The sequence below is a fragment of the Mesoplodon mirus genome, assembly GCF_964341445.2.
Source record: "Mesoplodon mirus genome assembly, chromosome: 9".
NCBI lineage: Eukaryota > Metazoa > Chordata > Mammalia > Artiodactyla > Ziphiidae > Mesoplodon > Mesoplodon mirus.
In genome coordinates this window covers 91,751,684-91,766,409 of record NC_138985.1, presented here as the reverse complement: position 1 = coordinate 91,766,409, position 14,726 = coordinate 91,751,684, and the positions used below count along the sequence as shown (strand labels likewise).

Below are 14,726 nucleotides of genomic sequence, written 5' to 3'. Positions count from 1 at the left end.
CCAGGGCCTGACACAGTGCTTCTTAGTTAAGTCTCTTAGTACTAAACCAAAGGATGCTACTACGCCTCCACTTTGAGTCAGGCTGCCACCATTTGTAGTGTTGTCTTTGGATTCCCGGTGGGCCACGGGTGTTTGGGATCTACTTAGTTTTTTCTCTCTGTGCAGGTTGTGCATTTGCCCAGTTCATGACTCAAGAAGCGGCTCAGAAATGCCTCGAAGCTGCCTCTCCAGAGACCGAGGTAAGGAAGACATTTCCTTTACTCTGTAGCTTAGGCAGTAGTGGCTCCCGGGGGCAGCATCTGATGTTTACACAAAGCCTTATTATTGCCAATGATATAACAATAATAAAGCTAACACTTTTTGAGCACGTAGTGTGTGTTAGGCACTGAGCTTTACGTACATTACTTTACTTAATCCTCACATCAGCCCTGTAGGTGTATATAAGGTAAGTACAATCATTATTCTTACTTTACAGGTGAGGAAACAGGTATACTAATCTACGGTTCACTCTCTGTATGTCAGTCTCTATCCTAGGCTGATGACATGAAACACTGGGACAAGAAGGGACTAAGGCCATCTGTGAAGTGGAGTAAATGTTTGAGAGAGAAAGTGTGGGTGACGGAGAATTTGTCTGTGATTTCTATAACCAAGTGTAAATTGTTTTGAGATAAGTTACTCTGTATTGCCATTGTCTCTTAAATTCTCCTGAGTAGAGTTAATACTACCATTTCATTAGCTTTCTTCAGAATACTAAAAATTTGCCAGTTTCCAGATCATTTTCCTCAATTTGGGCCTACTTTGGGACTAATCAGCTCCCTTAAAACAAATGAACATGTGGCCTTTGCACAGCTGTGCTAAATACTGTTAGGCTCAGGGATCTACTTGCAACCAGCTGGGCTAAAACATCCTGGGGGTTGGGTTCCACAGTATAATTGGGGTTTGCTGTTTTCCCTTTCCTTGGTGTTCCTTGTCAGGTGCTTAGTTTCTGCTCATCATGAATTTTAAGAGAGGTTGCAATCTGTTACAGAGTGGTGGGCTTAAACTGGATGGCCGGCAGCTTAAGGTTGACTTGGCAGTGACCCGTGACGAGGCTGCAAAGCTCCGGACAAAGAAGGTGAAGAAGCCGACTGGGACCCGGAACCTCTATCTGGCCCGAGAAGGCTGTGAGTGGTGGCAGGGATATGGGAACCAGGCTTCTGAGTAGCTGGCCCCTTGCTGTGACAGTGACCTGGCAATAGTATGTTTGGGGCATGTTTCAAATTAAAAACCCTATGTCCTCTTTAACAGTGCTATATTGTTAATCCACTTTAGTAGATGTGGCTTTCTGTTAGGAAGGCTTCACCCAGTTCATGGATTAACGAGTCCCGTTCTTCTTTCTGCCTGCTTGCCTTTAGACCTTTTTGTCAGAGGATTAGCAGGGCAAAGAGGGAGGAAAAACTCAAATTACCTTTGCCTTTTGTCATCATTCCTGATAGGTTTTCTGAAGAAGTTGAAAATTATGATGAAAATTACTCTTTTGGATTACTCATGGATTTTAAATATGCACTGAGTACCTTTCCCTTAATGTCAGAAAGATAATCAGGAATTAGCTTTAATTAAGATAAAAGAGAATCCTTTCCTGTAGGTCACACAATATTGCCACCTGCTGCACAGCTGCACAGCCTGGACTAGCAAATGGGAGACCATTAGCCTTTGAGACTAGGCCGTGTGTTACGATGTAGCTGTTTTCTAGGTTGGCTTATCTCACTGCTTAGTAATGGCTCCCAAATACATGTGCATTGAAATTCCAAGGACAGGTTATAGGTAGAGCATTTTTGCATTCTAGATGCCTAAAATGTACTTATTTCCAGAACTTTCTCTAGGCCTTACCATCTGACTTTGGGCATGTACATGAAACTCTTTGAGAGAAAGGAAGGAGAGGAACAAAATCACAAAATGTTCAGAGTTTTAGTCCTTGAGAGCAGCTCATAGACAAGAACTTAGCCCTGTAGCCTATTTCTGGACCTACCCAGATGCCACTATGTCCTGGCCAGCATAGTCCTCTGGGCCCTGTACAGAGAGCTTGCATCATTCAAATCACATTCCTCTTATTGCTCAGTGAAAATTCCCTTGCTGATGTCTTGGCCTTTTTCCCTCTTTCTGCAGTGATTCGTGCTGGGACGAAGGCTGCAGAGGGCGTGAGTGCTGCTGATATGGCCAAAAGAGAACGAGTGAGTAGATAGGCACCAGTCTTCGTGTTCTGCATGACTTAATAAAATCCATAAATAATAATAATTGAATGCTAGAGATGCTCATCAAAGAGCCAAGCAAGTATCGGTCACATGTGCTGCTTACACTGTTGTTAGAAAACAAGCACACAGGTGAAACGGCAACTAACCCAGCGTTATACATAATATCATGTCAGCATTATATGCCATTATAAGAACTGGGTCTTATTCTTTATTTTATGCTCAGCAGTAAACGTTTGCCACATAGTATGTTTCTGGATCATGGAGTAGATACCTAGAGGCTCGGGCTGTATATAATTAGGTGTCAGTATAAATGCAGAATAACATAAGAAAGGAAGGTCAGGGTGGCTAGAGTTAGTAGGGAAGGAGCTGTAGATGTGGGTCTTGGAAGGGAGAGTTAAGATGTCTGTTTTGACGGGGGGAGGGTGATGTCTCCAGTAGGAAAACTATGTTATGGGATTTCCACTGATAACTGATGCTATTGAGTTCCTTTGCTGCTCGGCAATATTTGTTCTGGTAATTTTTACTTTTGCCCATATAGCTTACTTTCAAAAAGCTAAGCCAGCCTAGAATGGTAAAGATTCGTGATCATTAACAGAATGAACTATGGAACCTGAAAGTGCAGAAGATGACGGACAGAGATGAGAATATAGTGACAGCAAGAGGCAGCATGTCTTTTCTCTGTGCAGTTTCTAGACTAGTGTTCTCAACTTTTTTTGGTAGTGAACATCTGGAAATCATGGTTATTTGGGGGGCATTGTATGCCCTTTTCTGATCACAATGTGATAGTGACACATTTAATTCTCTCTTAGAGTGAATTTTTCTAGCAAAAATGTCACTAGGTTATACACATTGTAATTCACAGCAGCACAGTTTTTCCTAGGAGAAAAATTAGACTGTTCAATTTAAGCATGATAACCTCTTCAAATAGCCCTTTTAATATTCATTTCCAGGGTATTTGTTTATTTTGTGATTTGTTAGTACCTTTACCAAACAAGCAGCAGCAGGAATGAGACTTGATAAAAGAAAAAATTTAATTGCAAACTTTTTTCTACTGAGCTAATTTTAACAAACAAATCAGGAGAAGAATGTCATCCTTTCACTTTAGAGACAGGTTGCCCTGGGACCAGTGCTTTGTGTAGTATAGTTGAAGGTCTAGATGCGGTTTGTTTCTACGGCCATTGACGTTTCTTTGCCTCAAGGTGGCAGAGTTGAGACGAGATAATATTCTATCAAGAATTCTTAAATAAATTCCATTTCCTTCTGGAAGGACTAAGTAATTAGTTTGAGTTGATGGGTAGATAAGGGCTTGGCATAGATGTTAACTACAGTATTATTTTTTATTTTCTCTGGGCCGGGTTTGAGCTTGGGATTTTATGTGTATTACTTCATTGCAGCCTCACATCAGTACTGAAAGATTGGTCTTATATTTTGATCTACAGTTCTACTCTGTAGGTGAAATTATTGAGGCTTAAACAATTTTATGTAGCTTCTCCAGTTAGAGATGGATTTCTAATTCAGTCTGACTCCAGAGCCCATGATCTTATCACCTCTCCACCATCATCTTGCTTCCTTGACCCTTTCTTTCCCTGTGCTGAGTATCATAAGGCTGCAGGGTGGGTGGTTTCCCTCCTTTTTTCTAGATGTGTGGTTATTGGATAGGCGTCACGATTCTTTCCTGTTGGAGAATTATGAGCCTGTATTTTTAAAGGGTGGATTGTATTGTTAACAATTTATTGTTCTTTCAGTTTGAGCTGCTGAAGCATCAGAAACTCAAGGACCAGAATATCTTTGTCTCCCGGACCAGGCTGTGCCTGCACAATCTCCCAAAGGCCGTGGATGACAAACAGCTCAGAAAGCTTCTGCTGAATGCCACTAGAGGGGAGAAGGGGGTGCGCATCAAGGAGGTGAGAGTTGGCCCTGCCCACTCAGAACTTAGGTACTCAACCTGGGTCAGATCGAGTATTTCGTTCAGGCTGTGGTGTGGCAGATTGACAGATTTTCTTTTGGACACACTGTCAGCAGACAAGGCTGAGTTTGGTGATTTTTGTGGTTTTATGGGGTTGAAAAAAATTTTTTTTAACCTCTTCTAAGAACTACCTTTCACATCTGACCAAATTGCAGCAGAATGTGAGGAAGTCTCTGCCCTCATGAATTAATTTAGCAAGCATTTATTGAATACCTGCTGTGTTCTCAGCATTATACCAGGTGCTGTAAGGTTAATTTTCTTGCAGAGAAAATAATCTGTGTGCTTTGCTTTTTAGAAGGGCATTTCACTACCATTCAGGCTCTTACCCTGTAGTAAGAGTCCTCAGTGCCCTGTGGTGAGCATAGAGAGCCACCCGGGTCTTCAGCAGTTACGTTAGACAGACTCTGGATTCACACCAAGCCTTGGTCAGGCTCTGTGTGCGTACAGAGACCTCTCCTCTGCTACCACAACACCCCTGCATACCTCTGTCATAGTACTGACTACTACAGGTCTTGTGACGGTCTGCCAGTCATTCCTCCCCCGCCAGGCTGAGCTCTTAGAGAGCAGGCGTTACCTCATTGTTCCCAGTTCTTGGCATAATACCTGGCACATAGTCATCTCTTGATTAGTGTTTACTGAATAAGTAACCTAGCCAATATTATGAATCTGCTTTGCTCTGATTCATCACTGTAAACTATTTTCCTACTCCTGGAAAGCCTCTTCAAAATGTAAGGTATTGGTATTCCGGGAATTCCAGGAGAGAATATGAACATGTCAGCACGTAGCCGACACCACTCTTGGTAAAACTTGGTAACTGTCCAACTGTTACTGGCATAGGGGTGAGTTGTGTAATTTCTCATTAACATCCACAATGCTTAGTAAGAGTCTGCACATTTAACACCTGCCATCATTTAGAGAAATGTATGTGTGTTTTACAATATTTACATTATATTGAATTTTCTCTTTAATTCTTTCATATGTGTAAATATCGTGTCTCAGTAAGATAGTAAGCCTCTTGAGGATAGGAGCCTCATTTTATGCTTTTCTTGATTATCCTACAGTACATGGCACAGTTCTAGGCACAGAGTAGACACCGGACACACACCAAATGCAGCATCCATGTGTACGCAATACCTAGACTTCTCTGTTAAATGACAACTACAGCTTCCAGGAGTAAAAGCACGTAAACAATCAGTTTTCCCAAAATATCCTACTGTTCCTTGGCGCCCCAGGATGCCTATTACAGCTTAAGGATTTAGGGAAAAATCATGCCAGAGAGGATCTGAGCTCTGAGCAAAGACAGCTGAAGCTCCTTCCTGTATTTCTGAGGCTATATGTTGGGCAGGATCTTCCCCATACCTGAATTGTCTTTCTTATCTAAAGCCATCAGGCCCTTATCCTTCCCTTCTTCAGTAATTTCCTTTCTGAGTGGTTTCTTCAGTGAGGAGATCCACAGATGGCTTTTTAGCCTCAGTGCTAACTTATACAACCTCAAGTACCACGTACCTCTCAGCTTGTGTGTATTGCCGTGTCAACAGTTGGCTATTATAATTTTTCCTTGGAAAGTTTATTTATATGCTTATTTGTAGGTCTGTGTTGAGGTCTGTAAGCTCTTAGAAAGCAAGAAAATATCTGTTTAACTCGTTTTGTGCTCTCCGTAGGTGTAGTCTAATAAAATAGACATTCATAAGTGCTATTCCAGTAAAACTCTTGTGATGGTGATATATATGAAAACTGTTCCAATAACCTGATTTCTTGTTGAAGCTGTTAAGGATCTTTAGCCTCTAATTACTGATTCTTTTTCTTGTTCTACTCATAGTGTCGGGTAATGCGAGGCCTTAAAGGAGCTCATGGGAAAATTAACGGTCAGTCCTTGGGCTATGCCTTTGCAGAGTTCCAGGAGCACGAGCATGCCCTGGCAGCCCTACGCCACATCAACAACAATCCAGAAATCTTTGGGCCTCAGAAGGTGAGCCTCATCCTGTGGGGGGGAACATGTTCCACTGAGGGCCATTTGCAGAAAACCCTCTGACGTTTGTATGGTAGGTAAGAGTGGCAAGGCGTTGGAGGAGTGATCAGTGATTCAGGTGATAAGATGATTAGAAGGAACACTAAACTGGATAGACTGCTTGCAGAACTGGCCCCTTGCATTTAAGTAGAGCGAAGTGAGCAGCATCCTCTGACTTGCAAGAAAGAGGGTAGTGGTGGGACGATATCGCAGCTCATTGCATGCAGAGATTAAGAAATCTAATGGGGGCTTCCCTGGTGGCGCAGTGGTTGAGAGTCCGCCTGCCGATGCAGGGGACACGGGTTCGTGCCCCGATCCCGGAAGATCCCACATGCCGCGGAGCGGCTGGGCCCGCGAGCCATGGCCGCGGAGCCTGTGTGTCCGGAGCCTGTGCTCCGCAACGGGAGAGGCCACAGCAGTGAGAGGCCCGCGTACAGCAAAAAAAAAAAAAAAAAAAAAAAAAAAAAAAGAAATCTAATGAATGACTTTCTGTCCCCTTCTGCCACAGAGACCAATAGTGGAGTTCTCTTTGGAAGATCGAAGGAAACTTAAGATAAAGGAACTGAGGATCCAGCGCAGCCTGGTACAGAACTGAAATGTTTTTTCTGTCTTTGTTCCTTAAATTGTAGTAGTACACACATAAACTTTACTATTTTTAAGTGTACCGTTAAAACATTTTTTTTCCGGACCATATTTAAATTCCTGTTTTGTTCAGGTTGTGGTTCTACTCCCTTAAAGTAGGTCTCTTCCTCGTTAGGTTCTTTGTTACCCTTTACTCTTAGTTCCCTAGAACTCTGCAGGCCATCTCTCCTCTGCTGGCCTGTCTTGTGATAGCTGCACAGGATGGGGAGGAAGGAGAGAGGAGAATCAGACTGATGTTATCACCAGTCAGCAGTGCCTGTACTGCGGTGTTCGGTGATGGCACGTGTCAAAATTAATAGCCAAGGTTAAGTTTTACATTACCTGTAGATTTCAGCTCTCTCTTCCATAATTCTGTTTTCTTCTTAGATGGCTCCAGAAGGGTGATGCCTGATAGTTTTAGTACTGTTTTTAATCTAGTGTAGTACAGAGGAAAGAACAGGGACTTTGGGAACAGGAATATTCGTGTTCAGACTCAGGCTCTGCCCCTTTCTGAGTTCCTTGGCAAGTTATTACCTCTCTCAGCTTCAGTTTCTAGTTTGTAAAAATAGGATTAACATCATCTGTGTTACATGGTTGATGAGGATTAAATGAGGCAACGCGTGTAAGTTGTCTCGGTTACCACATAGTCAGCACAGTCAGTACTCATTCTCTTACCCATCTTGCCGCAGGACATAGGAGGCCAGGTTATTTTTGACACCATAACTCTTACAGATCTCATTGATATTATACCTTAACTTGCGTATATACCAAACATTTGCAGTGCTTTGGTGTCTTTATGGTGTATATCATGAGCATGACTTTTTTTTTTTTTTTTTTTTTGCTGTACGCGGGCCTCTCACTGTTGTGGCCTCTCCCGTTGCGGAGCACAGGCTCCGGACGTGCAGGCTCAGCGGCCATGGCTCACGGGCCCAGCCGCTCCGCGGCATATGGGATCCTCCCAGACCGGGGCACGAACCCGTATCCCCTGCATCGGCAGGCGGACTCTCAACCACTGCGCCACCAGGGAGGCCCGAGCATGACTTTTATAAATTTATTTATTTATTTATTTTTGCTGCGTTGAGACTTCATTGCTGCACACGGGCTTTCTCTAGTTGCGCCGAGCAGGGGCTACTCTTTGTTACGGTGCTCGGGCTTCTCACTGCGGTGGCTTCTTATGTTGCGGAGCACAGGCTCTAGGTGCACGGGCTTCAGTAGTTGTGGTCTCAGTGGTTGTGGCTCACAGGCTCTAGAGTGCAGGCTCAGTAGTTGTGGCGCACGGGCTCAGTTGGTCTGCGGCATGTGGGATCTTCCCAGACCAGGGCTCGAACCCGTGTCCCCTGCATTGGCAGGCGGATTCTTAACCACTGCTCCACCAGGGAAGCCCTGAGCATGACTTTTAGAGGAGCAGTATCAGTGGTTAATACAATGGCCCTGGGTTGGAAAAACCTGAGTTCTGGTTATTATTCAAGGCAGCTTTATTATTGTAGTTATAGAATTATTTACTGCCTAAGTCAGAGGTGATTCTGTAGCTACTGGCTTAAAAAAAAATTCAGCTGGCCTTATTTGTTGCCTACACTTATGTACATACTGATCTTTCTGTGTAAAAGTGTTCCTCTCCCCTGACTCAAGGATGCTTCTACTCAGCTTCCATACTCATATTCCACAAGTAGCATTTCCCCACCTCTCTCAAAAGAGATAAGACTTTATTACTTGTACTTCATGAAGTTCCTTAAACTTTTTTTTAGTTTTTTACTTTGTGGATGTCTCCTTTCTCCACTGGGCTGTGAGTGCTAAAAGGTAGACACTTCATTCTGTCCATCTGTACCCTTACCACTTAGAGACTGGCACATAAGAGGCACATAATAGATCTTTGTTGTGTCAGTGTGCCTATCTAGATTTCTGAGGTGAAAAGGACAAAATAACGTTATTACTACATTAATTTCACATGAATCTTCTTTTTCTTCCCCCACTTCAGTGCAAAATAAATCTGTAACATACTTTATGTCTTCCTTCTCATGTCATCTTTTCCCTGTCTTCATTTCATTTATCTTTTCTCTAATGTTTTTCCTTTCTCTATATGGATTCAAGTTTCTGACCTGTCATTTCCCCTCCCTTAATATATTCATTTAGTATTTCTTGCAAGGCAGGTCTACCAGTGATAAATTTCTTTAAAGTTTTTTTTTTTTTTTTTGGCCTCACTGTGTGTATTGTGGGATCCTAGTTCCCCAATGAGGGCTCAAACCCAGGCCCCTGGCAGTGAGAGCACTGAGTCCTAACCATGGACTGCCAGGGAATTCACAGATTTCTTTAATTTTTGTTTGTCTGAGAAAGTTTTTGTTTTTCCTTCACATTTGAAGGATAATTACATGGGTAAAGAATTCTAAGTTGGTGATTTTTTTCCCCCAAACTTTGAATATTTCCTTCTATTCTCTTCTTGCTTATATGGTTTCTGAAGGGAAATCCACTGTAATCTTTTTTTTTTTTTAATCCAATGTAATCTTAACTTTGCTCCTCTGTAGGTAATGTATTTTCCCTACCTCTGGCTTCTTTCAAGATTTTCTCTTTGATTTTCTGCTGTTTGATATGATATGCCTTGGTGTACTTTTTTCTTTTTCTTTTTTTTGGGAATATCCTGTTTGGTTTTTGGCTGAGCTTCCTGGATCTGTGGTTTAGTGTCTGTCCTTAAGTTTGGAAATCCTTAGCTCTTATTACTTCAAATGTTTCTCTTCTTTCTTCTCATTCCCATTATACATGTGTTACACCTTTGGTAATTGTCCCATGCTACTGGCCTATTTTCTACTGGCTTTTGCATTTTGGACATACCTGTACTTTTCCCCTATTTCTGCATGTGGAAAGGGAAATGGTTGTTTTGTGTCCCCCACCCAGTAACCATCTGTTACTATTTCAGGGCCTGTGAACTACTTGCATTCACTTTCCTATAGTCTCTAACTATTTGGGGGAAGAATTCCCTTTCTCTCACCAGCTCATTCCTCTTCTGAGTATTTCCAGCAAATAAACCTCACCCAGTAACTAAATGGCATTCTCTTGTCTTATACAGCAAAAAGTGAAATCCAGGTCGGCAACTGGTGAGCAGCCCCAGCAAGAACAACCAGAGCTTGGAAAAAAACAGCAACAGAAAACAGCTCAGAACCACATGCATCAACAAAGCAAGGCCCCCATGGAGCAGAAGGAGAAGACAGGATCTGTCTCGTGGACAGGGTTCCAGACCAAGGCCGAAGTGGAGCACGTGGAGCTGTCTGATGGGAAGAAGAGAAGAAAGGTCCTGGTGCTCCCCTCACACCGAGGCCCCAAAATTAGGTGAGATGCAGGATGGCGGCTCAGAGGGTTTGTTTTGCTTCACCCTTTTTCCTCTTTGTGGCTTTGTTTGGATGAAAGGGATGCTTAGTGTGCGCCAGTCCCACATGAAGTATCTCTACACCAGCAGAGTCACTCTTGGACCAAATGGAGGCCGGAACAGGACTGGCAGAGGGGGCCTCAGAGGAGCCTTCCAGTGCGGGCTTTTATGCGATTTTTCTCTTCTGAAGAGCTTCCTCTTGTCCTGATGGCGGTCTCTGTCAGCTGAGGCCCATCCACGTGAGGTTTCTGTTTGGGATAACAGATTAGTGACGTCAAGTCGATCTTAACAAAATTTTTGTTGAGTATATGAAGGTTTTTGAGATTCCCTTGAGGTTTTAAGCTAAAACAAAAAGACAAGTATACAGATGTTGAGCCATAGGACATTCTGTTGCAGTATCCCTTTTTAGCATGATTTCTCATGGGCTTAAAAAGAGCCAGTGTAAGAAAAGGCATTTTATCTTTTGGGCTGAGAAAAATCTCAGGGGTCCCAATTAGAGGAGGAACTCAGGGTGACACTTGACCATATTGTTTCAGGTTACGGGACAAAGGCAAAATGAAGCCTCTCCCTCCCAAGAAGCCAAACCCCCAGATAAACCACTGGAAGCAAGAGAAGCAGAAATTATCTTCCAAGCAGGTAAGTTCTGTAGGCCCTGAGGCTTTGGCATGGCACAGCTCTGCCGGGGTCGGCAGCCACTTGTGCCGTGATTAGTTGTGCAAAAGGAAATGGCTTCTGGATTGCACTTCTGTACAGGATTGCAGCTTTTTAGAGGATGTGGAGGTATACGGTCCTAAAAGTGGGGAGAATAATAAAACGAACCCCATGTATTGTTTACTCTGCTTCAACAATTATCTTGTTTTACCTACCCCCCGCCCCACCCCACCCTGTGAATATATTAAAGCGAATTCTACTTCACTTGTAAATGTGCCTCATGTGAAAATGAGGTATATTGCTCAGAAAAATATCTCAGAATTCATCTCGAGCTGATCAGGCCTTAAACACACATATACACAAACACATATTATGCCATCATTACATCTAATGAAATTAATAAGAAGCTCTTAATAGCTAATATGTAACTCATATTAAAACATTCCCAGTTGCCTCAAAAATACATTTTTTAAGTTGGTTAGTATGAATCAGGTTCCAAACAAAGTCCACACGTTATACTCGGAATTTTTTTTTTGGCCGTGCCCTGCAGCTTATGGGATCTTAGTTCCCCGACCAGGTATTGAACCTGGGCCACGGCAGTGAAAGCACAGAGTCCTAACCACTGGACCGCCAGGGAATTCCTTATACTTCGTTTTTAAATCTCTTAAATCTTTTTTTTTTCCCCTATAATATCCAGTCTTCCTTACATCCACCCCCGCTTTTTTCCATGCAGTTAATTTGTTGGATAAGCCAGTCCTTAGCCTTAGAATGTATTACATTTTGAATTTAGTTGCTTTCTTCCTTGTGCTGTCATGTAACTTGTTCCCCTAACACCCCATGTTGCCTACAAACTGGTTGTTAGATCTAGAGGCTAGATTAGATTCAAGTTCAGTTTTCTTGGCGAGAGTATTTCATAGGTGGTGCTGTGTGCTTTCTGTTGCATTGCACCATAAGGTGCATAGTGTCTGGTTGCCCCATTTTTAGTGATGCTGTGATTCATCAGTAAGTTTAGGAATTGTCTACCTTATCCCTCCATTTGTAAAGTCCCCCATCAGCCTCCCACCTAAGGGTCTTAGCACCCACCGATGATTGCTATCTAGATCCGTATTTCAATACGAGTTGCAGAATGGTAATTTTCTAATTTTATCAACGCTTTTGTGTTTTTTAAGAATATTTCTAGGAAAAGAGAATCTTCCCTCATCAACTGTTTGGTTCCCATGAAATATCATTTGTGTAGGAAAGGCAGGGTAAATGCTTGATTTTGTTTTTTTCCTTTTATCAGTTTCCAGAGTAATGAGTCGCCCTACCAACCTCCTCTGATGACCAGTAAGATTTTTTTTAGTATTGTGAATTCCTGAGTTTTTATGTACTTGTGTTTCAGTCAGATGCAGTCATTATTCTTGTCCCATCTGAGGCCAGCAGAAGCCCCCTCAGGTTGACTCCTGCCTGAGTCCTTCTGACATGACCCTGTCTTTGATAGTGTCCTTACTTTCTAGTACAACTGGATGTCCCAACTTATCTATTTCTTCGTCAACCCTGGCATTAGCTTCCAAGGGGCCCTAGTTCTTAATAGAAAGTGGTGGTCCTGCATTCTTGATCATTTGAAGTCAAATTTTCTTTTTTTCCTTGCCTAGTTCCTTTCTTTAAAGGGTACAAGAGCATTAGCTTCTCATCCTACTCAAGAAATCTGTGTCTCTGAGAAGCCTCTGACCCATCAGACTATCTTATAGAGCTCTCTTTGGAACCCTGTAATTCTTGGTGAGGGAAAGGGCAACAAACAAGACCATCCAGACTTGGGGCCGACTCATCTTGGAGGAGATTCGTGTGAACATTTGGGAATTGAAGAGGGAGAGGCCTTTGAAACACGGTACTTTAGTGGGGCCCTTCTCCTAGGCACTCCCAGTCTGATTTCTTACCAGTGGATGATTCTTGCGGGGTCACTGTCTGGAAGTCCCTCTTGTGGTGGACAAGATCTCTGGACCTACTTTCTTCCTTGGCTGGCCTAAGGGTAAGGTAATACTTAGTGCTTGAAACTGATTACCTTATGTTTCCCTACCTTTCATTTGTAGGTACCTAGGAAGAAAGCTAAGGGAAACAAGACAGAAATTCGCTTCAACCAGCTGGTCGAACAGTATAAGCAGAAGTTATTGGGACCTTCTAAAGGAGCTCCTCTTGCAAAGAGGAGCAAATGGTTTGACAGTTGATGATGGTAGCAGACTGGGTTAGAAGCTGGATTGTGTGCTTCTTGGTAAAGCCTCCCCACCTCCCCCATGTCATTTACTGAGGGAAGGAAACTCCTTGAGTGCACTGCCACTTTGGGGCACTGCGACTGGGGCACATCTGAACTTTGGTCCCTCCCTGGTGTGTGGTTAGATAACCACAAAGAGGAACCTCAGAAAAACATGGTGATGCTTCTTGCGTATTTTGTGTGAAGTTGTGTTTATAATTCTTATCCATTTTAATTCTCTGTTGCTCAAATGGAAACAATTATAAAAAGCATTCTTGACTGCTGAATTTTTAAGATGTGTATTTTGTTAAGTGGCTTCTCTAAATGAGATATTTTGTGGCTTTTTGAATAACAGACTCTCCTTTCTAATATATGGGAATCCTTTATTATTTATAAACGTTTTTGATATTCCTAACTCTAATTCAGGCATGTAGTCCTACATACTGCAGGAATCGATTAAGAAAGAGCAGAGAAACATGATTTCCAACCTAATCTTTGAGGGTGGGAGAAACTTGGAAAGTAATTGAGGGCGTGGGGCCTGGCCAGGAGCAACACCTGATAATTGTTTGCCAAATGAGTGGGTAATTGTTGGTAGTTAACTAGAAATCAGTTGGCAGTGGCCCACAGACACTAGCCTGGGTGGTTCTAACCTGCATTTCCTCTCTTCCAGCACCTCCTCCTGAGGACTCAAGAGAGGTGGTGGGTGGTGGAGAGAGCAGTGAGCATGGCCAGAGAAAGAGTTGGAAATACAGCACAAAGCTCTTAATTCCCCAGTCCAGTCTGGTGACATAATAAGTGATGCTTTCTTCAGAACCATTGCTAACCTAGGGATATGGCTATTTCATTGCAGTATCTTCGGAAACTAATGAATGCTCAGAAATGCCCTTAATTGGTTTAAAGATGGGTAAAAGAGAGACCATGAAAATACTGAAACCTTTTGGAGAGAACTAAAGGACAGAGGCTGTATCTCCAGAGTTACCTTGAGACAGTGCGACTTGGGGCGTTCGAAATGTTCTGGCAGCAGCTTGGCAACCCATCAACCCTAGGATGGCCAGTACTCTGTGAGGGAGTCAGACACTTTATTAAAGGTTTAAATAGAAGGTCCACAGCCTGCCTGGCCTCTGATCTGTTTTCCCTGGGCTAGCTGTCTGCTCACCAGACACTTTTTCCCATAGTGTACAAATACCTATAAATTAACATTTAAAAATAATCTGAACATTTAGGATAGGTAAAAATTGGGGTTCATTTCAGATAGCTTTGCCAGATTTTCTTAGATCCAGATTTTTCTTCTGACAGGTATAGCAGCCCAGTATGTTTAAAACATCATTCAACTGCTTGAAAAGTTACTGCACAGTTCTTTACTTTTTGCCTTTATTTTATTTTATTAAATGATGTTTGAATCACTAAATTAAAAAAATATATATTGCTGAACGTTTACAATGATAATTTTGCATTTCTCCATATACTTTATCATAAAATGATGTCATATGTTTTCTAAATTTCTTAAATCTATATTTAAGATACAACTATATAATAAGAATCCCAAGGAAAACAAAACTTAAACCTCAAAATTATTGTTCATCCCATTACTATTTAAGCTGCTAATTTTTGCCCATTAAAACTCCGTTTTTTATGCATATTTAAAAAGCCACATACTAGTATCATTT

The 14,726-nt window shown here is 42.3% G+C and overlaps 1 protein-coding gene across 1 annotated transcript in view; it reads left to right on the top strand.

The window, feature by feature from the left end:
- The window catches only part of RBM28 (RNA binding motif protein 28), a 29,938-nt gene extending 16,600 nt beyond the window's left edge, over positions 1 to 13,338 (top strand). Inside the window, exons 11-19 of the mRNA XM_082633176.1 lie at positions 166 to 239; positions 1,028 to 1,163; positions 2,146 to 2,210; positions 3,977 to 4,135; positions 6,017 to 6,166; positions 6,714 to 6,788; positions 9,885 to 10,144; positions 10,718 to 10,817; positions 12,902 to 13,338. Coding sequence (XP_082489302.1) covers positions 166 to 239; positions 1,028 to 1,163; positions 2,146 to 2,210; positions 3,977 to 4,135; positions 6,017 to 6,166; positions 6,714 to 6,788; positions 9,885 to 10,144; positions 10,718 to 10,817; positions 12,902 to 13,036 — 1,154 coding nt within the window. The 3' untranslated portion in view covers positions 13,037 to 13,338. The remainder of the gene's footprint in view (positions 1 to 165; positions 240 to 1,027; positions 1,164 to 2,145; positions 2,211 to 3,976; positions 4,136 to 6,016; positions 6,167 to 6,713; positions 6,789 to 9,884; positions 10,145 to 10,717; positions 10,818 to 12,901) is intronic.
- Positions 13,339 to 14,726: the final 1,388 nt, after the last annotated feature.